General features: G+C 34.2%; 1 protein-coding gene across 6 annotated transcripts in view; it reads right to left on the reverse strand.

Annotated features, from left to right (window-relative positions):
* Positions 1 to 7,569: 7,569 nt before the first annotated feature.
* The window catches only part of LOC124363115 (proton channel OtopLc-like), a 45,869-nt gene continuing 26,512 nt past the window's right edge, over positions 7,570 to 26,926 (reverse strand). For 4 of the 6 annotated variants that reach the window (XM_046818244.1, XM_046818243.1, XM_046818248.1 and 1 more), the window contains 10 exons: positions 26,440 to 26,600; positions 24,691 to 24,895; positions 22,352 to 22,654; positions 19,310 to 19,541; positions 18,653 to 18,727; positions 16,369 to 16,650; positions 15,159 to 15,339; positions 14,872 to 15,045; positions 13,631 to 13,776; positions 7,570 to 10,993 (listed from right to left, as the gene is read on the reverse strand). In XM_046818244.1, the coding sequence (XP_046674200.1) occupies positions 13,642 to 13,776; positions 14,872 to 15,045; positions 15,159 to 15,339; positions 16,369 to 16,650; positions 18,653 to 18,727; positions 19,310 to 19,541; positions 22,352 to 22,654; positions 24,691 to 24,895; positions 26,440 to 26,600 (1,748 nt within the window). In that variant the 3' untranslated portion in view covers positions 7,570 to 10,993; positions 13,631 to 13,641. The remainder of the gene's footprint in view (positions 10,994 to 13,630; positions 13,777 to 14,871; positions 15,046 to 15,158; positions 15,340 to 16,368; positions 16,651 to 18,652; positions 18,728 to 19,309; positions 19,542 to 22,351; positions 22,655 to 24,690; positions 24,896 to 26,439; positions 26,601 to 26,926) is intronic. The other 2 variants (XM_046818249.1, XM_046818246.1) reach the window with 2 other exon arrangements.

Raw genomic sequence — 26,926 nt, forward strand, 5'->3', positions numbered from 1 at the left:
AAAACTGTAGTAATTAATACACAAAGAAATTACGGTTCTTTACAAACAGTTTTAGTACTTAATAAATACACTCGTTTTAGTAGAACATGAAGGGTTGGTAGGTAATAAAAGATAGCAAAAAGGTGGGGAACACTTGCCAGTGTTTTGTCTACCCGGGGTCTTGGCGGCCCTGAGCAACGCCTAGCTCGAACCCGTGGGGGTTCACAGCACCTAATCTAATAGCACCTAATCTCACAGTACCTAAAATTTAACCGTCTAATAGCACCGATTCTCATAGCACCTAATATTATAGTACCTAATCTCACAGCACCTAAGGAAATGCCCGAAATAGCCTAACCATGGCTAGCGCATTTACACGAGCCACCCTTCACTGACCACTCTGCATGAGAGCAAGAAGTACAGTCCGCACCAAACGTAGAGACAAAAAGTTGCTTTTTCAAGTGAAGTGCATTGCTTTTTTTGTTCAGTGGCACTTCTATTGCGGAGAGTGACCCACGAATGGAGTAACCCATTTGTGAAAAGTGGAGGACAGTGTTGAAGACTGCCAACCTTCCCGCTCCAGAATTCTCGCTCCCTGGTTCGGTCTGTACAAGGAACACTGGGCGTGTGTGTCACGAAATAGGCAACAAACTCGCCGCCTAACATAACATTCTGATAAACTCAAGCCTGTAATCAATGCAATACATTTTCCCTTTTCTATGGCCGAACCCAATTTCTCACTATATCGCAGTCAACTAATTAATCGCTTGTTACAAGTAACGTCAGAAACTGAATAGCAAGAAGGCCTTTGTTTGCAAGGATTAAGCATTCAGCTTTTGACTCTCTACACAATCAAAGATTTAACCGATACCAATATTCAAGTGAAATACTTTAATAATTTGATAACATAAACCGTATACAGTGCACTCTGTTTAGTCGGATTTCCGGGTAACCCTGATCAGTTCAGGACAATTTTAAATTAGCTTTTTATCGCCAGCCCAGACTGCCGATCGTGGAAATGATGTCTGTTTATCAGTAGACTGTTCGTAGAACACAATGATTACACGTATTGAGACTTGTTGCGATAAAGATACCGATAATAGAGAGGATAAGCCGATAATACTGAAAATATCGCAGTTATAAACCACGCAGAGGAGGCAGCATCTCATTAGCGCGTTTATTTCGAGCAACAAGAAGAGACAGTCGCCCGAGTTTCCAATGTTGAAAAGGATGATTAAACGTACGGCACAGAATCGACATACAAAGCTAAAGCAACTCTAACTAACAAATATCTTCCAAAAAAATTAAACTTTATATACTGTATTTATACTTTATTGTGATGTGTATTTGAAGTGTTTTTCCGCAATAAACAAATATTGTATTGTTTGTACATGTTATTCTTTAAGTTTTCAACATTCTCCGATTAAACCGGATTTTCGTTGTCGGATCGGCCGCGGGTCCAGCTAGTCCGATTTAACGAGGTTGTATAAGAAATACTATTAGAAAAAAAATCCATTATCGCGTCTCTATTAACGAAGATTAATTTTTGCTGACTGGCCAAATGAAACCCTGTCGCGAACCAGGTTTAGTTCAGCTCACTATCCAGATGGATTCTCAGTCATTTCTTAGAATATTTTCTTTTTAAATAGATCATAACGTATCATTTACTAGGCGTGCATTCATTCTTCCCGTAACTGCCTTCGGCGAAGCTAAGCAATCTGCACCTGGCGCTTATTTCCGGGTTTGCACGCACACTTGTGGTTCGAATAAATGATATTCCTAGTGCCAGTGGGTACGTCTTGTTCCTATCAAGAAAATAAATACATACTTAGTTCTACTTCAATCTGAAACCGTCTACTACCGGGCGTTGCAACATACTTCCGGTCTGAGATGGAGTGGAATAATCGTAAATTCTGGCTATACCTTACTGATCAATGGACCAACTTGTTGCTATATATTGTATTATATTGTTATAGAAGTAACACATAAGAAGTCAGAGTTACGTGACAAGCGGAAGTGGGCTGCTAGAAATTGTTCCGTTTCACCCGTTCCTAGCTTCTATGGTTTAGCTATTTCATATCATGATTATGGCCTTTGGATATTATGTTATACATGTAAACTGTACTATATTAAATGTCACTTTAGTTTTCTGTATACAACACTTGTATGCTAAATTTATCTTCTGTACGTCACACTGTTCTCGAAACATACATGCCAACACATATGCGCGCACAAATAAAATCTTTTCAGACCGGCCCGATAATATACTTTCTTGCTTCAGCTCACTATGAAAGTTGATTTAGATGTGCTATCTTGTTGTTTGAAGCAATATCATGACATTTGACTCAGTATTATTGGCTTTAGAATTTACTTCTGACAAAAGTCGAATGAATTAACTAACTTGAAAGACATTAGACTCATTAATAATTGTTGATTTGATACAAACGAGCAGTGATATTAGCGTACCGGTACATAAACTTATGTTTGGGTCCTAAGTTCACACTTTTCACATAAAAAAGATACATTGTGGACCTAAGAATTTAAAATATTTTACTTTGATTGAACATGTAAGTTATTTCTAATATGCACATTTAATCAGTCAAGAGTCTAACTGTGCACATTTGATGTATTTGGCTTCCAGTGATATAGGTCAGTGATGGAATTTGCACAGCAGTGTCATCAATATGTTTCAATTCAGTGTAAGGCCTAGAAGGATGTTAGAGTTTTGTTGCATATAATATTCTGAGAAGTTAATACTTTTGAATATATTTAGAGTTATTGGTTTAACCCTTTAAGTGCCGAGTTTTAAATAGCGCTGTAATCCGGTATTGCCGGGTTTATTTGCAGCGCACAGAGCTACTCCACAGTCAGCATACATGCAGCGTGTTACTCGTCCACTATAATTAACATCAGCAACATCTTCATTTATAAAATTGCCGCCAGAATCTCCTGATTCGTCTGTCAGACACTGGTTATAATAATACCCACATCCCGATGGCTACCATTCTCAGAAATATTACACACAGCTGAGTGCCTAACCTATAACAACGCACCAGGGAAAATCTAAAATTGAACGTCCGTATTATTATTACAAATAATTCTCGTCATAACAGAAGCAAAATCGAAATAGAATAAAAAAGATTGCAGTAGCAGCTTCAAAAACGTAATTGAAAAAAAAACTACTAAACAACAACGTTCTGTTTCTAACGTCCAAATAAAACTTTACCTTGTGCTTTCGTAATGGTTCCTTAGTTGACCCTCAGAGTGTAGTAGCAATTAAACAGCACTACTGTAGACTTGAAGTAGTTCAGAATAACACTACTAGAGGCCAGAGTGTATTATCTATAGTGACACTAAAGAGGTTTTCATGTCTAAGAAGAAGTCTATACATATAATTTTTAAAACCAGTATTTAAAACTTTAATAAATATTTTTCGAAAATAGCAGCTTCCACATTGGATAACAATCGGGAACAATTTAAAAACACAATAATAACTCACCAAATTACCCTCCCACAAAGTGATACCCGATTACTATTTTTAAAACCTACTAACACAAAGGAAGTCATTGCAACAATATCCTCACTAAAATCTAAGTTATCTTGTGGAGTAGACGAGGTTCCATCAAAGGTCGTAAAACACTGTGCCAAACAACTAGCACCTCCATTAGTCAGCATAATAAACAAATCATTTAGTTCAGGACAATTCCCCTCTGCTTTAAAAACTGCTAAAATATATCCAAAACACAAGAAAGGATCCCTCATCAAACCAGAGAATTACCGCCCTATCTCGCTAATATCAACACTCTCAAAAATAATAGAAAAGATTGCTCTGTCAAGAATGCTAGACTACATGGAAAGAAATGAACTTATTACAAAAAATCAACATGGATTTCTCAAAGGTAGATCCACCACCACAGCTGTTACCAATTTACTTGAAAAAATCACAGACAACCTGGAAGATGGCAAACATGTCTCAGCTATTCTACTTGACTACAGCAAAGCCTTCGATTGCTTGGGTCATGACCTCATCCTGAGAAAACTCTTGGCTTTAGGTATTGACGGCCTAGCAAAAGATTGGGTGGCTAGCTACCTGAAAGATCGCACACAAATTACTGAAATTCAACAAAATCTGAATGGAAAAAAATGTGTATACAGATCAAAGCCACTGCCAGTGAGAAGAGGAGTGCCTCAAGGCTCAGTACTGGGCCCCTTTTTATTTATTCTTTTCACCAACGACTTTTCTGTTTTTATCAATGATGACAATGTAGAGACTATAATGTACGCAGACGATACAACTCTTCTATTTGCAAATGACACATCACATGAATTAGTAACTAGCATTTTATCATCTACAGACAAAGCACTCCAATACTGTCTTCAAAACGACTTAGCTATCAATCCATCCAAAACCACACATATCAATTTTAGCAGAAGACATGAACAAATACCAGATATTCCCAATATATCAACAGAACAAAACACAAAACTACTGGGGCTCACAATTGATGCTGACCTTTCCTGGGGAGATCATATTAATGCACTGACCAAGAAACTCTCATCTGGGATATTTGTAGTCAAAAGAATGATGTGGATGGGAGGCCCGGAATTAGCCAAAACAGCCTACTACGCGATGGTGGAATCTCACATTAGATATGGATTAATTTCTTGGGGCTCAACATCCGAGGCCAACCTTAACAAAATCCTGATCCTCCAAAAAAAAGCTATTAGAACACTTGCAGGCCTAGGCCCTACAGATAGCTGCAGAGAAGCGTTCAAGTCACTTAAGATCTTAACCGTCACATCACTCTACATACTTGCAGTTGTCATCTACACCAATCAGCTGGACCTTCCAAGAAATGAAGACATACATTCTTACAACACTAGGAGAGCAGCCGACTACAGTCTTCCTATTCACCACACAACAACATTTAGCAAAAAACCTTCATACATTGGCCGCAAAATCATCAACTCATTGCCACAAAACCTTAAGGACAAGAGAGGAAACCAGTTAAAAAATGAACTTCAGAACTGGCTAGTGGAGCGACCCTTATACTCGACCAAGGAGTTTTTTGACCTTTTATAAGATGACAAAACATTACAAAAAATTAATAAACAAATAGATACATAAAATTGTAAAGCAAGATTATCACATGTTGACGCCATTGTATTTCTTAAAGAAACTGCAAATAAAGAATATTGTCTATTGTCTAAAGCAGTTTTTAGAAAAGATGCTATGTTAAATTTATTAAATAACTGCAATATCTTGAAACATCCTTTTTTCGGTGACATTTTTACTTTGGTTGATTAAAAATTCACAAAAGAGAAATATAAAATTAGTAGGAGTCTGTTGGACCTTTACAAAGAATTTAGTGCTTCATAGGGACCAGTTGGCAAGTTGTGTTTCTGAGTGTTAAGATGGAGTTGGTAGCTTCCACTTTATTGCAATTGTACTCTTTTGTGATTATCTCTCAAAGGGCAGATTATATTTACGTCTAGAACTACGCGTCCTTTGGAGCTTTGTAAGCATATGTTGAAAGTAAATAAAAAGTACATATAAGGTTTTAAGTGTACCATGTTATAATAGTTTTCTTCAGCAAAAGCTTACAGAATACGAAAACAATAATTACTATTACTTACTGTTCCATGTTAAAAACTTGTAATTGATAACAAAAATTGTTACTTTTTTCACATATTTTAGTACAGCATAGCACTTTACTAAACACACTCAAATAACAATAAAGCAATCAAAATGAAGACAAATTTATTACAAATAAAAATTTTTAATAACTTGCACATGTACTTGTTAGAAAAGAGCAGAGGAACGAAATGTAATGTTTTTGCTCACTGAAAAACTCTAAAATTCAAAACAATTACTTCAACAAATGAGTTTTAAGAAAGAAAAAATAAAGACAACTTGTGGATAAATTGTGCCGGTTTTCTTCTTTATTACAATATAAAACATATAGAGAAATATTATCAATTATGGATATTATGTCGTTTGCGGTAAACGCCAACCTAACCTCGTGTAGTGTGATGTCAGCACTTTTATGGTTAAAAAATCTCATAATCAACATGAAACTTCTAAGAAGTATTCTTCATTGACCGTTTGATTTATCATGAAAAATAAAAAATAAATTTTATTGCTTACACCTTGGAGTGAGCTTATTGGTTTTCAGGTGAGACTTCTCAGGAGGTAAGATACGTAGTTTTCTTCATGAACGTAGTATGACTCATGTATTCATCACCAACAACTTTTATTAACTTTCCATGATGTTCATCCTCGTTTAATATTCTTTCTTTGATAAAACTGTTTATAAATATACAGATTCAATATATTTAAAAAATTTAAATAGGATAAAGAGTTAAATGAATGGAAGGAATATTCTATTGTCAAGGAAAATATCAATAACGTTCATCCATTATTGAAGTACCTCAAGCCAAGAAAAATTAAAATTCACTGTTTCATTTAATTTTGATGCTTCTATCAGTGAGGCATCTAACACGTTAATGACAACAAAAACCCCATCAGGTACACTCAATCTTTCACAACTTCCGTCTTGTACCAAATCGGGTACACATCGGACTCTCATAAAGCGTGTTGTGTGCCTGATGGGGTACATGTTGCTATGCATTTCATTACTGCGTTTTTATTTTTTACCTGTCTTGGTGGTTAGTTAAATGTGATTCAGCGCTTACATAAATACCTTAGACTATCATGTACTCTGTTGGATGCACGATTGCTTAATTTGTAAGGTAAATTCATTTTTAGCACCATTTGGGGTATACTGCAAAGTATTAAAAAACATATTGAAATTAATTTTTTGTGTGCAAATATCAGCAGCCTACATACATTTCCGTTATACTTAAAGGCGTTTAACGTAAAATAACAATTATGGTTTTCTGCCATTATTATTGAAAAATTCATCGGCAACTAAAACTCCGGAAATGAGCCGTTGTCGTGAACGTGTTAACTGTATCTGGACAAAATTTGTTCAGCAGTTTAACCCTACACCTGGCATGGAATCCAGTTAACTTGAGCAGCAACAGCAGGTATCTTAAGTGAGCTATACGCAAATTCGAGACACCAAGTCAGGATGGTTGTGTGGTCTAAGATGCGGGAAATAGCCTTGGAGTTGCAGGTTCAATTTCCGTGGATGATGTTGAAGATTTTTGCGTTCTGGTACACACTTTTATGAGAATCACTGGTCTGTGGTAAAGCTGGGAGGAGGGTCCACCTTAAATAAACGGTGGTTGGCTTGGATGGAAGTTGACGGGTTCAGTGATTTTCTTATAAGTTTACCCGATCAAAACATCCGTTTTGCATTTTTGTCTTTACTATTAAAAAAATTATCTGTTTGTGTTATTTTATGCTCTACAAAGCATTTATTATTGAATCATGATCATAATAATAGATATTAAGAGTTATAAAACCATTTATACCACAATAACAGACATATCGTAATATGCAAAAGTACGTACCCGCGGTGAGATAAAATGTGTTGTAAAACACCAGTTCCAGGTTGAATTAAAATTTGTAAATAATTATAAATAATACACCAGCAGAGGTTATAACTGAATGGACTCACTGTGTTTTAACAAAAACTAATTTATTTTCACTGCAAACATATTTACACTGAAATGCAAAGCACAGACAAGGAAGGTTTACAATGTGTTCATGATATAAGTTGACTTTAGCTCGGTCGTTGATCACACACACAGTTGATCGTAGCCTTGCCCCTCCCGCCTACGTTCAGCCAACGGCTACCAAGTCCAAATGAACAGGAACGGATTAAGTTAAAAACACTTATTATTAATACTTTTTAATAACAATTACTATATACTTAAGTTAATCAAATTAATAAAAGTATCAAAGATATATTAAAGCTAATTCAATATGTATCTACACAGTTCAGTATGTACATAAAGTTTACGTTACTGTTACTGGACTATCATAAAATATTTTGTAAATGACACGAATGTAAGATTTGTACAATATGCTGTGAAACATATGTTGGCAGTGGCAGTTTTTCAAGTAAATGCCTATCAGCTTCTTAGTTTTAGCAGTTAAATCAATTTAGATTGCTTACTGGTTATTAATCAGTGGAAACCAAGTACTTAATAACAACTTTTTTATAAACGAATGAGCAGATAAAATAAATATTTTTTTTAAACATTTTAAAATACATATTTTTGCCATCATATAAATGATGGTACAAAATTATTACAAAAATGTATAGTAATAAATAAATAACAACTAATTTATAAATATTGTACATTTCATAAACCTTTTATGAAGATAGCTGTCTTAGGTTAGTTACTGTTAAGGGGTAATATTGATATAAATGCCTTTTTACCAGTGTCTGTAATGTTATATAGCTATTAAGTAAACTTTAAAAAAGTTTATCCGGAAAGTATCTGACCCCCAGCTATATTTTTTTGAGCATTTAAGGCCCCAGACAGGTATTCATGGTACAAGAGGAATATTTTGTATTACCTCCTCCACGTGGTCAGACCTCCGCTGTTAGCTCTGTTTCCTCATTATTTCGCTTAGTGAACCTGCATATAAGTGTACATACCGCTGTGATAGAATATGTTAATCCAAGAATTGGTTTTAGCCTCTACAAAAAATTGTTTATTGTTCATCCAAAGAATCTCAATATGATATAGTAAGCCTTTATTTAAAAAAACTAAATAAAAGGATGGCTTAGGTGATTTTAAACCGGATTTTAGTGAAGAAGTTAATTTACATTACAGGAATTATAAATAGAACATTTAAAACCTTTTTTGTGGAATTGTTGAGCATGAAGATTTACTAATTAGTCCAGACAGAGCATAACAAAGTAAGTATGTGGTGAAATCATGAATAAATCCTCCACCACCATCATGATGATACACCATACAAGTTATTCTCATCCAATATTTCTGAATGGAAATGGATACAAAACAGATCAAGTTTTTCTACAGTATATTTTCTTATGACTTGGCTCTTCCTAACCTCAAAACTCCCACAAGAAAATAATTGACAATGTAGATGGAATGGTTTTAGAAGGTGTGGAATCCTGATGAAGATTGGTGCTTGTGAAGATGAGTGATATAAAGTTAACACTGCGAAGTAACTCATCTTCAGACCGCACTACGAGGTCGGATATTTTCCGGACAAACCTTGTAATATTTCAAACACAATTGGGAATGAGCTTGAACGATGAAATACATGCAGTGATACCAATATTATGCTATTACAATGTTTGATGTTCATTGTGAAACATAATTTATTTATAATGGAGGTAAATAACTTACAGAAAGTGGCATGTCGATTTATTTTATTTGTCTATAATAAAATATGTTTCTCAGTCTTTGTCTTAATGTAAAGAATTTCTCAAAATGTCCTGTTAAACAGATAAAAAGTTGGTTTTTTTTTATCAAGTATGAACTACAAAAATATTACCTCCGGGTAGGCCTAGTGGATCATCGTGAAAGTGTTGTGTGCTTTATGTTTTTCTTCCTTCATCAATTGTATAAACCCGTGTTATTGGACACTGACTACAAAACTATAACGTATATCTACATAATAAAACTAAGTGAATTTATTTTATAAATTAAAAGTATAACATAGAGTAGTAATAAATTATTTTATAATAAACAGACTTTTATTGACAGTCCTTTTCAGTGAAGTTTAAAAAATAATTGCAACACTTGGACCCCAAAGTTGTCTCCAATTACATACGAGACTAGGAGTGATCTACTGAACAAAAAGAGTCAAAACAAAAATAAATAACTATTTCGTAACTTCAAATTACCTCAATAAACGTACAGGATACTACTATCTTTGGTTGTAACTTGCATTCCAGCAAATCCAGTGAAATGTCTGGGAAACTCATTTGGTGTTCTATAGATATGGATAACATTACAAAACTCATACTGAAATAACTAATTATAACGATAAATAAAGTCAACAACAAAACTTAACTCTATAGAATCAAAGAAAACCAATCATTTGGCACCGTACGGAAACAAAAGCAAGAGTATTAAAACCGCAATATGGAATAAATAATAAAATAAATCTGGGACTGAGATGCTTAGTTTCTCAAGACACACAATGAAGTTCATTCGCACAGAGGAACCATTCACACAAGCATTGCACATATCTCACTCGACGTAACAGTCAGCGGTGTCTTGTACGTCATAAATTAACAATTATATTAAATGTATAAACTTTCTTACTGCATCAGAATGTTAAAACACGGTAATTTACAAGCTATACATAATGAACACAGAATCAATCTATATCAAAAATTAGTAACACTTGAGTTGAAGAAAAAGAAAGTGTACGGTTCTTTAACACATGAATGTTGAGCACTTTGTTGTCGGCCTACTAGACCTTGTGCAGAAATACTGTAATATCAGTAAGTTACGTCACAATACACACAAGACACAACCTTTCAGTGGCATGTTTGATATATCGGGGATCTAAGGAGCAACGACTACGTAATATTGTATTCTTTCTTTTTCTTCGGACGATATATATATATATATAAAAGAATCACTTATCTTATTTTTTAATATTATCTGCTGAAAATAAATAAATTCTATTACAATGCACATATAATTTATTATTATCTATTTACATTAAAGACCACACATCTCTTACAATAATCAGCCTATTAAGTAATGTTTATAAATACAACCAAGAATGTAGACATCTAATGTATAGTTTAAGTACACAGAGAGTAGTATTTGCTTACACTTACGAGAAATTTCACACCACAAACGTTTGAGTGGCCCCTAAACACATCGTCAAACAAAGATCCATTTTGAAAAATGCAAGGGTGCGACATATCGAGTAACGTAAATATAAAAGTTATTTATGACAAGTGTCGCTCAAAAATTGAGCCTGATATTAACGGTAAATGGGGAATATTTATCATCGAAATGTACAAAAACTAAAACACTAAGTTTGTCTTGAAGTATGTCGATAGGTAACTACCTCGTCCTATTCCTGCGCTGATCAGAACCTCTGCAACATCAATGACATTGTTATTGCGATCGTCACAAACACATATATAGAGAAAAACAATAAATTCCCATTCCGAGAACTTGAGAACTCTCTAGAATTTTGATATTTTAATCTTGCCAGTTACTATCTAGAGAGATGTGTTTCTTTTGTTGCCATCAGCACCAAAGGTGCTGCTGCAGACTTGTGCTGATGGTTGTAGGCCTTACCATCAACCAGTTTAATTAGTGGTTCTTTTTTTTTAAAGAAAAATGTTTAGAAAGAAGATAGGTCAAGAAAAAACCAAATTTTGGAAATGCCAAAATTTTGTTAAAATACTGTAAAAGGAACCTAATTGTTCTACCTAATTTAACATTAAACATGTTTAACGACAAACATATCTCAATATGAAAACATCATGAGTGAAAATTAATTGTATACAATTACAGTTTTACATAACACAGTTTTACACAAATGTTTGAATAAGAACGTGTTTTTTATTTAGTGTTGTTCATTCCAATCTAACTACTCATCGTATGTCACCATTCAGCAAAATCATATTTTTAAAATTTAATGTATATTTCCAGAGGTTGTTATTTTAACTAAAAGAGCCAATGTGAGTGTTGAGTTTAACTTCAGTTCACTTTCCTCCTAGTAGAATCTGACGCTGTTACAGATGTAGGGTTAATTTTGAGCTTATTCTTTCACAATACTTCAGATTTCAGGAGTCGACTGTGACAACGTCAGAGTCTAGACGCCGCACTAAGAGGAAAGTGAATTGGACCTAAACTCAACATTCACATTGAATCAACCTTTCCCACCATAGCTACGTTTTGTGTAAAAGAGCCAACTTCACTATTATAAAATATAAGGTAGATATGTTGCATGAATACGTGACATATTTATTTTAATCTGTAAAAAGCAATATTAAATCTCTAACACTTTTTTAAGTTAACACAATTTTAGAAAATGTCTTATTTCAAAGATATTATTAATACGCATCCTACTGGTTTTAAGTTACCCATCTTACACCCATCATCTTAAGTTAAACATCTTCCATAACTATAAAACAAAAATAATATAAAGGTTTTACATTATTCTTATGGGGTAAAAGCAAGATATTCAACAATATACTGTAGATGGCTCTTAAATCATAGTGGGCAGAAAGACTTTTGTTGTTTTCTTTAATAACATATTATGTGTACATACATATGTGCATGCATTTGTGTGATTGTATATGATATAAGACAAAATTATTAATGTATTATATTGAAGGAAACAGGATTTTTCTGGACATTTGCCATCGTTCAGTGAAACAATAAATCAGGAATACTACGTTTCGAGATTTGCAATCTGATCTCTTCTTCAGGTAAAATAACTAACATAATACATTAGGTTTTGGCCAATCGTCAAATCACCATTACCTGAACATATCGAATAGCTCGTACCATTTGATTTTTACCAAAGATTTGAGCTTGAGATTTTGACCGAAAAATTTGTACCAAAATTTATCAATTTCAACCAAAAACAGCAGAGCATTGCATACCATTGCTTATGAACTGTTGGACTCTGTCCGCAAAAGGGTCAGAACCAGAGATGAATCATGGGTTTATGGTTATGATGTAGAAACCAAATCTCAATCATCCCAAAGCTGCTGTACAAGCCAAGATCCAAGTTCGTCGAATGTGAAAGTTTAGCTTACAGTTTCTTTTTCGATTGCAGGGGTGTGGTGCATCATGAGTTCTTGCCACAGGGTAGAACTGTCAATAAGGAATGTTATCTGCAATTTGTGAAAAACAATCTGCCAGAAACACCCGAATTTATGGAGGAAAAAATTTGGCTTTTGCACCACGATAATGAACCTGCCCACAATTCGCTAATTGATTTTTGGCCAAACACACTAATGATGCAGCAGCCACTGTATACCCTAGGTTTGACCCCTGTGACTTTTTCTTATTCCCGAAACTGAGGAGGACCATGAAAGAACGACGCTATGCTACGGATGACTAGCTAAAGACATCATCGAAGGAGGCGCTGAAGAGGATCGCAAAAAAATGACTTTTTTGAAGTGCTGCGAAAATTGGAAGAAACGTTGGTGTAAGTGTACGATATCTAATAGGATTACTTTGAAGGGGACAAAATTGAGATTGAGAAATAAATGAATATTTTTTGTTTTATTACCAGAAGAGCACAAACAATTTTGTAAGTAACTGTTTTCTTACAATATATTTAATTATTTTATATATTTTATTCTCCCCTTCAAAGATGAAATAATTATTTATATTACCTTACAAACTTTCGGTTAACATTATTTGAGATATTTGTAAACATTGTTAATGGTTTACTCTATTTATAAACTTTAACTAAAGTGTTATGTCAAAATGTAACTAGGCCCGGCACTTGGATGTTGCCGAGAATCCAGGAACACAGCGGTTAAAGGGACAACCACTTGGGGTGCAACATTGGTATTGTCAACATCATCAGCTCTTTAAAGATGTAAAACCAAAACATTTTTCTAAAAAACTGAGTGATCACAAGTACTAAAACAGCAAGTGCACTATTCTGCCTTTCGCAGTTATTCTTAATACAAAATTTCTAAAGGTTATGCATTATAAAACTTATACGAGCAATGGTCTAGTTAACAACGATAACCAAACCTACCTTGGTTGGCCTTAGTCGAGTCGAGGCTTGTAGCTGGTCTTCCATATCTCTGCTAGTGTGACAGCCGAGTGGAAGCGATAGAAGATGCAGAGCGGCAATGTCACCCGCTGCACCATGGACCAGGCAAGGAACCCGTAGAAGTCCAACTGGAAACATCACAATAGACGGATAAAATATGGACACTTTCACTGCTTACATCCTTTCCTCATGTGCTGTATAGTATATTAAAACAAATGTATGTAAATGTCTTCCATTTTGTATGTACGCTGATGACTTAGTAGGCAAATTTTCCTTTCCATTTATTTATATGTTTAAAGAAACACTTGCAGCAATTTGCTCAAGTGAGATGTCCACACAGTGTAAATGTTACGTCAGAATGTAAAAGTATTTATAATGTTTTTACAAACAGAGTTTTATATGCAGATTGTTTAAATTAGTTTATTCTGAGAGAGTATAGTAGAATAAGTATCACAAGCCTTTTGGAGAAGATTTTCCTTTGGAAGAAAAATCACAAATAATAACATAATAATTTACTAACAAGAAAATGAGTGACCTTTCACGTGTTAAGAATATATTTTGAAAGATGGTCATGTGCCATCATCAAAAAATTTCATTTAAAATTATAGTCCAAAATGTATGATGGCATCAGTAATGATGGTAGAGCCTTATCTACATTGTCTATGTTTCTATGTTTATAGCAATAATATTTAAACAGCTCATAATGTATACGTATTTTTACCAAAATGTTGTTTTTAACGAGTTTTGAAATAATATACAACACGATCTACACTTAAATTTGACAAGTTTAATATTTGAACAGTGATTCTCAATAAATTTCTCCTACATTTTGAATTTCCTAATGTTTTACTACATTCGTTATATTATACGATTTTGATCCAGAACAAGTTTATTTCAACTTTTTCCTACTGATCTTTATGTAATTTCTTCACTGGAACACTTCTGAAGAAGTTTTCCTAATGATAAAATATTAAGTCAATAATGTGCTTTTCACTATTTTTACTAACCAAATGCTGAAAGTGTAAAATATAGACACTAATAGTAGCATTGTATTCAATAACCAGGTGGAAGCCTAAGAAAATGGTGAAAACTAAAAGTACACTAAAAGTAACAAATCACAGATATCAAAACTAATCAGTTGTACTCATTTATAGAAAATTGTATATATAATCACCATTGTGCGTGCTAACATGAATCGTGATCAAGGCATAACGAGCACTCACTTGCACAGGGTTTGCGATGACCTTTTGTGTCTCAAATGTGTAGATGATCCACATGGTGACATTACAGATGAGCAAGAAAGTGACAATCTGGCGCCCGGGCTTGCTGCGGTCGTGTTCCGGCAGGTGTACGCGGCGCCGGGCAATGTCTGCGATGAACAATAGCTGGAGAACCACCTGCCACACACATTCTCACTTGATATACACCAACACGTTCTTTCCAATATTATGTGAGTGTAGTAAAGGGTTCACGAGTTTTGTTACCATAGATTGTTACAAGTGTGGGTTACCTGTACTACTGAGAGGTTGCCGGTGATCATGACTAGCAAGTTGGGTTCGCTGGTGAGTGCAGTGAGCGCACCCGCTATGACACTAAACACTGCATACACAAACAGGCCGAATGCTGAAACTCGCTGCAAGATATCGTTCAAGTCACTTTGCTCCTCGCCTTGGAACTTGAGTCCTTGAACTCTGTAACAGGTAAACTGTTATTAGACATACAATATCTCAGCTGGAGACTAATCTAAACTGCTTTAGTTTTAACATCAGACTAAAGTCAATAATTACTGGGAAAGAGATACAACCAAATCATAGAATAGCACTTTTGGTTATAAATAAAATGTCTATAGAATAAACTGTGTAATGATATTTATAAGCAAAATTATTGTAATTCACTTGTTTTTGTTGTCCGCTAATTAATTCCATTACAGTGTTCCATTTAATCTTCAAAGTCAGCTATTTGAATTGATGCAATCAAGAAAGTATGATGTAATACATAACATATAAATGATTTTTCAAAGTTGACAGTAATCTGGGTGATTACTAATTATTTAGTTTGTTTTACTATTGTTAGCTAGAGTATAAGTGATCAGAAACATTTCATGCACAAAAATGAAAAGATAAGTCCAATTTTTCAATGGTATATAGTTTGTTTTGTTTTATCAAAACAACAAATCAAAACATCAAATCTTGAACTAAAATAATGCATTACATCAAACAATAATGTTCACCAGTTACCACCTCAAAAGCATATTTCAACCAACAGTTTTTGTCACTTGTCATTTTTAGTGTTTTTTTGTTGTTCTCTTAGGACAAGAAGCTTATAAATTGCACTTAGTCCTACCCTTAGCGCTGCTTTCGGAATTACAGGATATTCAGGGTGAGTAAGGTTAAGGGGTAGGGGCCACCTCCTATTGAATTACCCTTGAACTCCAGAATCTCAACATTTGCGGTTGGTGATGTGCCGGTCCTGGACATCCATAAGGTTGCCCAGATTTAAGTGACACATCGGTTTTTGCTGCGCCAGTGGTAGGTTCAACTGGAAGGTATAAACCAGCCAGAAGTGATCTCTTCCTTGACTTCCCAAAAATTTCTGATGTTACAACGAAACAATAAAATATAATATTTATTGCGATACTAATTGAAATATGTGTTACCGTATTTTGTAATTTTAAGGAATTTTGTAAGAAGACAACTAATTATCATCGAGTGCTCTATTACCTGATGAATCCGATGATGATGGCTATGATGCTCAGGCCCATGAGAGCACAGTGAGAGACGTCCGCCAAGTAGATGGCCAGCAGCCCCAGCTGGGGGTGGTGGACCAACACAAAGAACAGGATGAGGCAAATGAGTGAACCAACGAGCAGTAGCAAGCCGAAGAAAAGCCCCTTGCTGGCTCCCACACAGTCCACACGGCCAGCGTTAGCGTGCGCCAACGCGACAGCCCGGCGTGACAAGATCACCTCCAGCCTCTGCTCCAAGTCCTCCTCTCCCTGGTACCTGTGTCAGCAGCAAAGTATAGGATCATATCTACATCAGTAGCGTTAGTATAGGATCATATCTACATCAGCAGCATAAGTATAGGATCACATCTACATCAGATTATGTCAACAAGTGTAAAACTAAAATAAACTGTAACTAAAACGTAACTTTACCATACTTGCGATTTTGTAAACTGTGAGCAATAAAACAAATTTTTAACAGAATTCTCTTTATTATATAGCCACTGTAGTAATTGAAAATTAAATACACATTTCACTCAACCAATTTTTATTTCTACATGGAAACATTTTTTCTAGCAATTTTTCCCTACACCATAAATGGCTACAAGAGCTCTAGGTTTTAATTTTACTACCAGGATTTTAAAGGGTTTATTTATATCTCCAACATTCAACAAAGATGGAGATGAGGTATGTTTGTAAAAAAGTATGGGCCGTTTCTCTCTATAGCCCTGTAGTAGTGATTGTTGTAATGAGTATGCACACCATCTAACATTCCTTATAAACACAAAACATATTTAAGACTATTGAATCACTCCCACCTGTGAAATGCTGTCAGTGAAACGTTTTTTGACCGTAAGAAAAGTCATGCCAACTGCTAGCATTCACCTTCAGCTGTGTGAAGTGTACAGAGATATCGTAATGAGTGAAGGTAGAGTTCAGTAATTGGTAAGAGATTTTAAAGTTGGCTGTGTAAACACGAGCACAGAAGATTCACAGTAACCATGGGTTTCCTAACGAATTCTCGCCGATCGAATGGTGATACATATCCTCTCCTGTCAATGTCAAGGCCAATGAAAACACTGTCATACTGACAGATCATAGCACTTGTTTTTGTCTTTTGGGATAGGCATGGTGTTTTGCTAGTGGAATTAATGTTACAGTGAACAACAATCAATGCAGAAGCCTATAACGCAACATAAGCAAGCTCTTCTGAGCGATACAAATAAAAAAAACATGGTGTCACTGACCGAATTTGTAGATAGCAGGCGATTAAATAATCTTAAACATGTTAACCCTTAGAAAGATGGATATAAAAGCCTATACTTCCTCCTAGCACACAATTAGCGTAAAAAAATTAATGTTAATTACCTTAAGTTTTATTTGAATTAAGATATCTGAGGTTATCATCGAAAGTAAGAAAATAAAAACAGATTTTTATAAAGAATGTAGTACAAACAAACATGTATAACATGAAATTTTCAATTTACTAAAAACAGAAAAAAGTATCATAATAAAACAAATTTAACCCCAATTAAAGTCATCCTACAGTTGCTATATACAATGTTCAAATGTAACGTATAACATGCAAATTGACATAGGAATAGAGCAAGTGTGTATATCTAAAAAATTGTACTGTCATCCTAAGGACATTTGGTTGCCATGACAACAAGTTTCAGATGCATAACAGGCCATCGAGATTTACAAATAAAGTGCATATATTGCCTGACGTTCTCTTAATATCCAAACCTCTTTTGTCATCACATGCATATGGGACCATCATTACAACACAGGATTCTCCTGAAAAGGGTAAATAACAAATAGTGACACTTTTATGTTAGCTACAGGATGAATATGTTTGAAGAATTGCTGGAAAACGGCGAGCATGCTCATTGTGGTAATTACACAAACTACGGGCTATAGAGAGAAAAATCTCTTACTTTGAAAATGACCCTCGTAGATCTCTTTGTAAAACACACACCTATGTAATTAAACTTTTAAATCACGAAAATCATATGGAATCAGATGATGATTTTACCCTACTACAATAAGTGTACATATTACATTGTACATTTGTGGATATAGCCTTATTTCACTGGATTTGTATTAAGAACCAATACATCATTTTTATGTCGTCATCCAATCCATAAGAAATTACCTGATTAATGAAATTTAAAATAATGCAAACCAAACTTAAGAACATAAAAATACCTAAAAACTAACATTTTAAATAAAGACCTAACTAAACAGAATAGAAAATAAAATAACGGAAAATTACGCACCGTTGAATAACTTTTTGGCAAGTTACATTAGCATCTATGAGGAGTTCATTTTCTTCTTCACGAGGACCATAGTAACTGTAACCATGGTGAAATTGTTAGTATTATTCTAAAGCAATAATTTTTATATGGACAGTAATCATCCTCAGATTCTGTCCCACTAAAGTACAATATTGTTCACTTAAGTATGTTTTGTATAATTTATCAAAAGGAATCTGGTGTCTTGATAGTTTTTTGAGAGCTACCAATCAATATTAGTTATAGTTGGTGAAAAAAGTTTAAATATGTTGTAAATGAAAAACATATATAGTAAAGAAAGGAGTATTCTCCAAAATAAAGCACAGCGTTTATAATACATTTTAAAGTACTATTAAAAAAATCTGTTAAAGTTGTTAATTACATGTGGTGGCTGCTTTTATTATTAATATTGAACCTTTATCCAGTGTAAATAGGTTAGTTACATAACAGTATATGCATACATACAGATTAGTGAGTAATTATTAATACATACAGCATTAATACAGTACAATAACCAATAAATATAGACCGTTGAGTGACCAAATTCACTCACATTATTAATTAAGCTCATGGTATAGTACGGATAATCACAAGAGTGATGGCAACTAGTGTAGGCAGAGAGATATACAATATATATTGTACCTGGCGTGACGGCCGATGTGACGCCACATCACGTAGATGACGGCAGCTCCGATGAGGCTGTATTCAATGATGAAGGGGAAGAGGTAGGGGGCAGAGTCCTGAACGATGCTACCCATGATGTTGACCCGTCCGCAGGTCTGGGGGTCAATGGGGGTGCGATTGGCACTCACCAGGGCAGCGGGTGCGAGCGGAGACTCGGCAAACTCGTCCCAGAACACTGGCGGCTCTGTGGCTACATGAAACACATCGATTGTAAGACAGGCAAGCAATAGTGTCACATTTCCTGACATTATTATTTTTACAATAATCTACAACAGGGGTTCTCAACCTAGGGTCCGCAAAAGAAAGCCATGTCAGGGTCACGGAAGAAAAAAAAGCAACGTTTTTGTCAAGAAAACTTACCGATTATTCTTGTGTTCATGATGTTTGGTTTTAGATGACGAAACATTTTTTGATGTTTTCATTGATTCAGCGTATAGTACTTCACCACACATAATACACTTCAGCTCATTTTCAAGGGACGTGAACCCAAACTTCAATTAAGACTCTTTGTATTTTGATCTGCCTCGTTACTCTCAAAAGCACTAATTTAAAAAAAGTATCCATAACGTTGATAACTTAAACATCAAAATAAACACATGGAGAGTAAGAAACTTACACGTAGTATCTGCCAGACAGAATTCATCACTCACTGTAGTTACTGTCAACTAGTTACTATAGTTCATAAAATTGCCTACCTGCTGCAGCACAGACTGTCATGCTCATCTGCAGGCTTTATAATAAGATAAAAAATATTATATTTTGATTTCGTTGTTACGTTACGTATTATCAGGTTTTCTGTCTTACTTCTGTTAGTAGAAGAATAAATTTAGTTTTTATCAAATATTTAATGAGGGAATGCGATAAAATAAAACCTTAGCATTTTACAGAATAGAAATCCTTTTATTTAATAGTGTTGAACGCCTCACCCCTCTCTACAAATTGCAATTTATGGTCAGGGATTTTGCAAATTTCAGACGCAAAAAAGTTGAGAACCACTGATCTATATAACACAGAAAGAGATTTGTTAAAACTTCAATAGTGAAACAAATTCAATGCATTTTTATGTTATAGTACCCACAAAATCTATCCTACATCAAGATTTAAACCCGTTATAGATAGAACTATTAGCCCCACGTTATTTAACACCAAGTCCTCCCATTCACTATGCAAGTCCAAAAAACACTCTTAAGGTTTCACCATTCCACCACACTCAGGTAAAGCAAGTTTTTCCCGCAGCCATGTTTTCTATTGCTAGCCATGAAGCATTATTAGGGCACCTACTTCTTAAAATTATCGGAGCGTTTCAGCATTGAAAGGATGTCTAACAAACACAGGAAGGACTTGAGGGTTCTCTCCATGAAAACTTTGAAAAATATGGTTTATAAAACAACATTGTTACGAATAAGTACTACTGCACTAAGATCACTGATTTTGTTTAAAGTGCATGATATTTGTCATATGCATGCAATATTATTTTATTACTAATGTTATACAACTGTAATGAATAAAAATTTATTTTTGTTAAAACTTAGCCTAAAATCATACGTCACATGACATTTATATCTGAAATTAATAAATGAATACTGACACAATGGATTGCCAACAAATACAAATGTGTCAAAATAAAGTATTTAGAGTCCAGTAATGCTTGGAGGTGGTAAAAGGGAAAGTGGGGAAAGGGGAATTCATCCAACTGCAAAAATTACACTGTATGAATAATATAATTATGTATTTTATATAGTTACGTTGACGCATGCTATGCAATATTGTAATTGTTTCATGCAATAACGAATATTATAATAATAATATTATTATTTATAATAATAATATTATTATTATTATTATACACGAGATGTGCAGTAAACTATTACAATTGTACTGTTCTTATATTGTGCCACTCAGACAAAAAAAATTGAGACTAATGTAAACATTTGAAATGAAATAAATATTTCATATTGGAACAGCTATGGAACACTGACTGATATGAAATAGAGAAGACAATAAGAGTAGAAATATAGCAACCTCTTTACACTTTACAAGTAGAAGTATAGCAACCTCTTTAAACGATAAGAGTAGAATAAATTATAACAACCTCTTTACACGATAAGAGTAGAATTATAACAATCTCTTTACACGATAAGAGTAGAATTATAACAACCTCTTTACACAATAGGAGTACAACTTTAGCATCCTCTTTACACTACGCCATGGCCAACTGAATGCAATCATGAAATTTCTTGGACAAATAATTATGATTGTTTCTAGGTTACAATAAATAAGTCATGATGGTTTCCTTTGGACAAATAAGGTTATCCTTTTGTATAATCATTGCATTAACAATGTGAGCATTTTTTTATGAGGCCGTTTGTTTGAATCACCCAACGAAATTAGCTAACCGATACTGTAAGCGATTCTTTCTTTTTGACAGTATAACTCGTACTGTAATAAAGCGCTAGATGTACCGAAGTGCATGTGTCACTTGAACACTCTTTTGATAACTCAGATCGGTCACTCTTTTGAATTCTATTTTATTGGTCCAATAAGAGTTCTCCATAGACAACACAACATGCAGCTTGCTTTGCAATGTTTTTTATGATAACATGGTTTAAACAATTGCTGGCCAACTGAATTTCCAAGAGGGAAAATAACAATAATAATAAGGCAAAACTAATAATTTTTCAATAAACATAATTATTGTTATATCGAAGCCAAAAGTGTTGTTATATAACACCATCACATTTTAAGTCTGAATTGTTAGATATGCACACACCACAACTTGTACTTTTTTCAAAAATGTAATTAATATAATTTAAATAGTATATTTACAGACACGTTTTTATTCTGCCAATGTTGCTAGAATAATGCTTGTAACAAGACCTTTTGAACGAGTTACTGAACTAGTACTAAGAGATGCGAAGAAAGAGGTAGAGAAATCTATATCATTACAGAAATTTTCCTTGAACATTCACTATCTCAAATGCAGCCTCCAACCAAACTCACCGAAAGCCGTTAAATTTTTCTTGATGATGTCGAAGAACGGCATTTCAGTGGTGGTTGTCGTTGTGGTGGTGGGATCAGTGAATGGGGGAAGGGTTGTGGTGGTGGTGGTTGTCGTCGTTGGGGTGGTGGTTGGCAGCATTGTGGTGGTCGAAGTGGTGGGCAAGAACGTGGTGGCAGCAGCAGTAGTCGTCTGATGGAGCAGGTTCTTGGCCGTATAAGCTATCACTTGAGCGGTGGACTTAATAGCGGAGGCGGTCGCTGTCGTTATAGGTGTCGGGTGAACGGTTGGCACTCGAAGACTCTCTGTAATAGTAGTAAGTTCCAACAATAAGCTTTTATTAGGACACTTCTGAGAAGACATTGGAGTACCAATAAACAACTTTGTGTTTGAGAATTGGCACATGTGTTTCTTCACAACTCACGGAGTGACCAGTGTCTGCTAAATTCACACTTCCTTTCCTACTTTCCAACAAAATTAAATATCCAATGTTCTCGTACTCTACTCTATATCATCAGACTGAATTCAGTTATTCAAAGTGATAATCTGAATCCTTTTGCAATTCATAAAACTTTTTGGTCCATGAACAATCAACTTCCTAATAAATCATTGGCTATGTTAAAAATGTTTATTCAGCACTGTATCAGCAGTATTTTAAAACAATTTTTTTCAACTACACTCATTTCTTATTAAAATATCAACAATTTATAGTTAGAAATTGTCTTTTTATACAACCTTCTCGAGAAAACTGACTAAGACGAAACTGAGTAGGTATCTAACTGGAGACTGATACATTAACAGTGTTTGCTATAGGTACCTACTTTGCTTGGTACCTGCCGTGGACGTACTTTGCTTAACCTAACAAAAGTGAGAAGTTTGAATGCTGCTTGTAAAAGCCTTTTCTATCCATCCATATTTGTCGGATGAAATGAGACTACACTGTGGCTGCGTAAAATACAAGGTGGAATGCAATAGTGTACAGTTATGAATGAATCATATTGTCTGAATATGATGTAAAATTAATCGATCATACAAAAACCACAGACCATTAATTGCATAGTAATTCTGGATATTTTTAGTAGCAATAAAACAATCATTATTATTGTTGGTGGATACATCCACTAATATTCCAGCTAGGGATGGCTGATGGATATATAACAATAATTTTTTGTTAAAAGAGTTAATAAATGTTAGTTTTATATCATATCTTAAACAACATGTTTTAATAATTTAAGATCTATCTATGTAGGCAAAACGTAAGTTCTTTGTACACTGAATTATTTTTTCAGCTTGCTATACAATTATATTCAACTGAATTTTTAAAAAGACACTTGCCCAAATTTGATTCACAAATTTGAAAGCAACAGCTTTTATTGTAAAATTTCAATTCTTCTTGATACTAATGAATTTTGAACTATAACCATGCGTAGGTCAAATATTGTCACTCTATCATGTAAATTTAAAATTTTCAATATTTGGTGAAATGGTTCATTCTGTCATGGAATGCTTAACTTGAAAGAACGATCCCATATCTCACTGATCGACGAGCTTCGCTCATGGAACATCAAGGTTCTATTTTATGGTTCAATCTAGATCACAACAAAATTCAAACTTGCATTCAATCTGAAATAGTTGCAGCACATGAAAGTGCTAGGAAAACGAAATATACAAAAACTCTGCAATTGATGATTAGATGTTAGATGATGATCAAAACAAAGTATCTGTTCTTTACCTAATCTGCCAGAAAATCCGTCATCCTGAATTAGTTGTTTTGTAAGCCATGCAATTATATATCCCTAGCACAAAATTCACAGTGGCAACCTGTTTTATATGTTAAATGAATGAAATACAAACCAAAGCGAAATGAGATTAATTTAAGCATAGAAAACTTGACCTTTATTGCCATCCCACTGCATTTCAAATAGGATAGATTACAGCATACAAGATTATAGAGTCCTTAATAAACCAATTTTTCAAAAATACTATTGTAATATGACAATGTGAATGTTGAGTTCAGCTCCTTTTCACCTTCCACTTAGTGCAGCGTCTGAAATCTGCCGCTGTTACAAATTTTACTACTGGAATCTGGAGTATGGATCTGGTTTGAAACTATCCAAAACAAGTTGCTGACAAAGAACCTCAAAACGAACTTTTGGCACTGTTTTGACATCAGAGGCACCTAGACTACAAAATCAGGTGTAATGTAGATGAAGGGATGTTCTTATCATCTCCTCAGATGCATAATTGTGGATCATTAAGAGGAAGATGAAAAGGAGCTGTACTAACACCTGCATTGAATCAACCCTTCCCACGGAACATGACAGTGTTGTGTAACTGTTACCTAAAATGGCAAAGTCATTGTTGAGATTGCGCACAACAGAAGAGGTCGGAGTTGTAAGGGCAACGGTGGAGTTGCGCTTCTGCAGATATCCAGTGATCTCCTTAAGACTCTCCAGTACCAGCGTGCGTATCCACACACAGAGGTTTGTGGCCACGATGTGCATCAGACCGAACCTCGCTATCACCTTGAAGCGATGGATGTTCAGCTGTAAACATTCAATCAATAATTTCAGAGAAATGTGAAAAGATTTAATGGTGAATAATTCCCTTAATTTTAAAGGAATACTGAAAGTTTAAACCTGATTGATACATACATACAATGGTTGTTGGTTTTGTGCAAATGTTGTTAGGAATATTAATTTTGTATGGGATGGTTAATTCTATGTCACAAATAAACAGAGAATTATTAAAATAGATTAAGATATAATAAAGTAATAGAGAGGAAACTATTATATACAGTTTCTACAGTCACTTAAATTGAACATATACTGACATTTCTCACCAAGCATTAGAACCATACTAATTTCATTCTTTTCTTCAGTTCTTCTCTTATGTGTACTCATGAGAAGTCACTTCAGAGAATAAATTCTGTCCAGGAATGAAAAATAGTCAACTCAATATGCTTTCAACATAATTTTCACCTACATTTAAGCAATAATTTCAATACCCAAAAAACAACATTTTACTGAACGTGAAATTTACATTTCGACAGTTAACATAATCTTCCAATTCTCTTAATCTTTTCTTGGTCACAACTTCATACAGGGTAGTTTGAAAAATCAAATGGATACACTTAAAGATTTATGTGATAGTATATTTCCAATTCTATCTAATTATTTCATTGATTATTTTCAGCGAGACGTTAATGACCCTGTAGAGTTCTACCCATACTAAAACACAATTCACAATGGATATCTTAAAGTTTCCTTTTTAGGCACAAATACCTAATCCTTTGTTTAAAGTTTGTTATTGACGATTTAAGGTTTTGAAGGATGATAGGATTTAAAACATTTGCGATTGTTAAATGTAAAAAATGTTTAACAGAATGTTTTGAGGGTTGAAATCTATCCTCTTCGTCAGGTGAGAAGATAATTAGTACATACAAGTAGGAACATGCGGAAATAGACAGCCAATGAAAAAAGAAAGAAAAGAGAGGAAAAGAAAGAATCCTATTAGTCGGAAAGACTTGATGAAAAGGATAGATTGCAATCCTTGAAACGTTGTGTTATACATTGTGTTAATGGGCAAATGTCCGAAATCCTATATCCATTCAAATACCTAATGATACTTTAGTCAGCGCTGTTGCTAATTGATGCTGTGATACTTGTGGCAGCTGTTTTGAACAACATACTGACAGATGCCTAGTGAGCTAGATCACATTCCTTCATGAATTAGTTAACATTTAAACTTACGTTTTAAATGATTTGAGTATACTTAAAGCAAAATTCTTTTAATTACATTTTCTACTCAAGAAATGGAACAACTTAAATTTTTCGCTCTCCTCTATGAGTTCATGAAGAGTATAGCAAAGTAATAAAAAATAAAAGTTATTACATTTATTTTATGCAGTAAATTGGAGAAACTTTTCAAACCTTACAACCTAACCTTACTTTTTTAACTTAAGATTTTTAAAATTTTTAATTAACACTACAATTGATCACTATTATCATACACTCCTCAGCAACAGGAAAAGACATAATGGAACTTGATGTTGCATCATTAAAACGATAACTACCAAAATCATACTTACTCTCGAGTTCATGAAGATGAAGTACATCTGCATGAATGTGAACATCATCTGCAGCAGAGGGTTGACTCCTCTCAGTACCTGGTAGCAGGGGGATGTGAAAGGAATCTCGAAGAATTCACCAAATTCCAGCCCATTGTAGATCATTGTGGCAAGCCCAAAGGCTACAAATAAATTGTTTGATCAGTACGACAATTTTTGTGTTTATCAGTTTCAAGGAAACTTATAATTTTGGTTTTTTATATTTCTTGAGAAAATGATTAATTATTTATGTTTTTGTAATCTTAGTTGTTGATCTATTGTTAGCATAATTTAGACCTAATTTGTTTTACTTAATAAACCATTGCGGGTGACAAAAATCCTAAGATAAACAATACTGAACTAATAAAGAGGAAACCAAAATATTTTACTCACATTTATTTGAAACTCTAAAATGAACAAAACACAAAACCAACCACCATTTATAAACGAAACAAATGTAACAGAACAT

Source organism: Homalodisca vitripennis, chromosome 5 (assembly GCF_021130785.1).
Source record: "Homalodisca vitripennis isolate AUS2020 chromosome 5, UT_GWSS_2.1, whole genome shotgun sequence".
Classification (NCBI taxonomy): Eukaryota; Metazoa; Arthropoda; class Insecta; order Hemiptera; family Cicadellidae; genus Homalodisca; species Homalodisca vitripennis.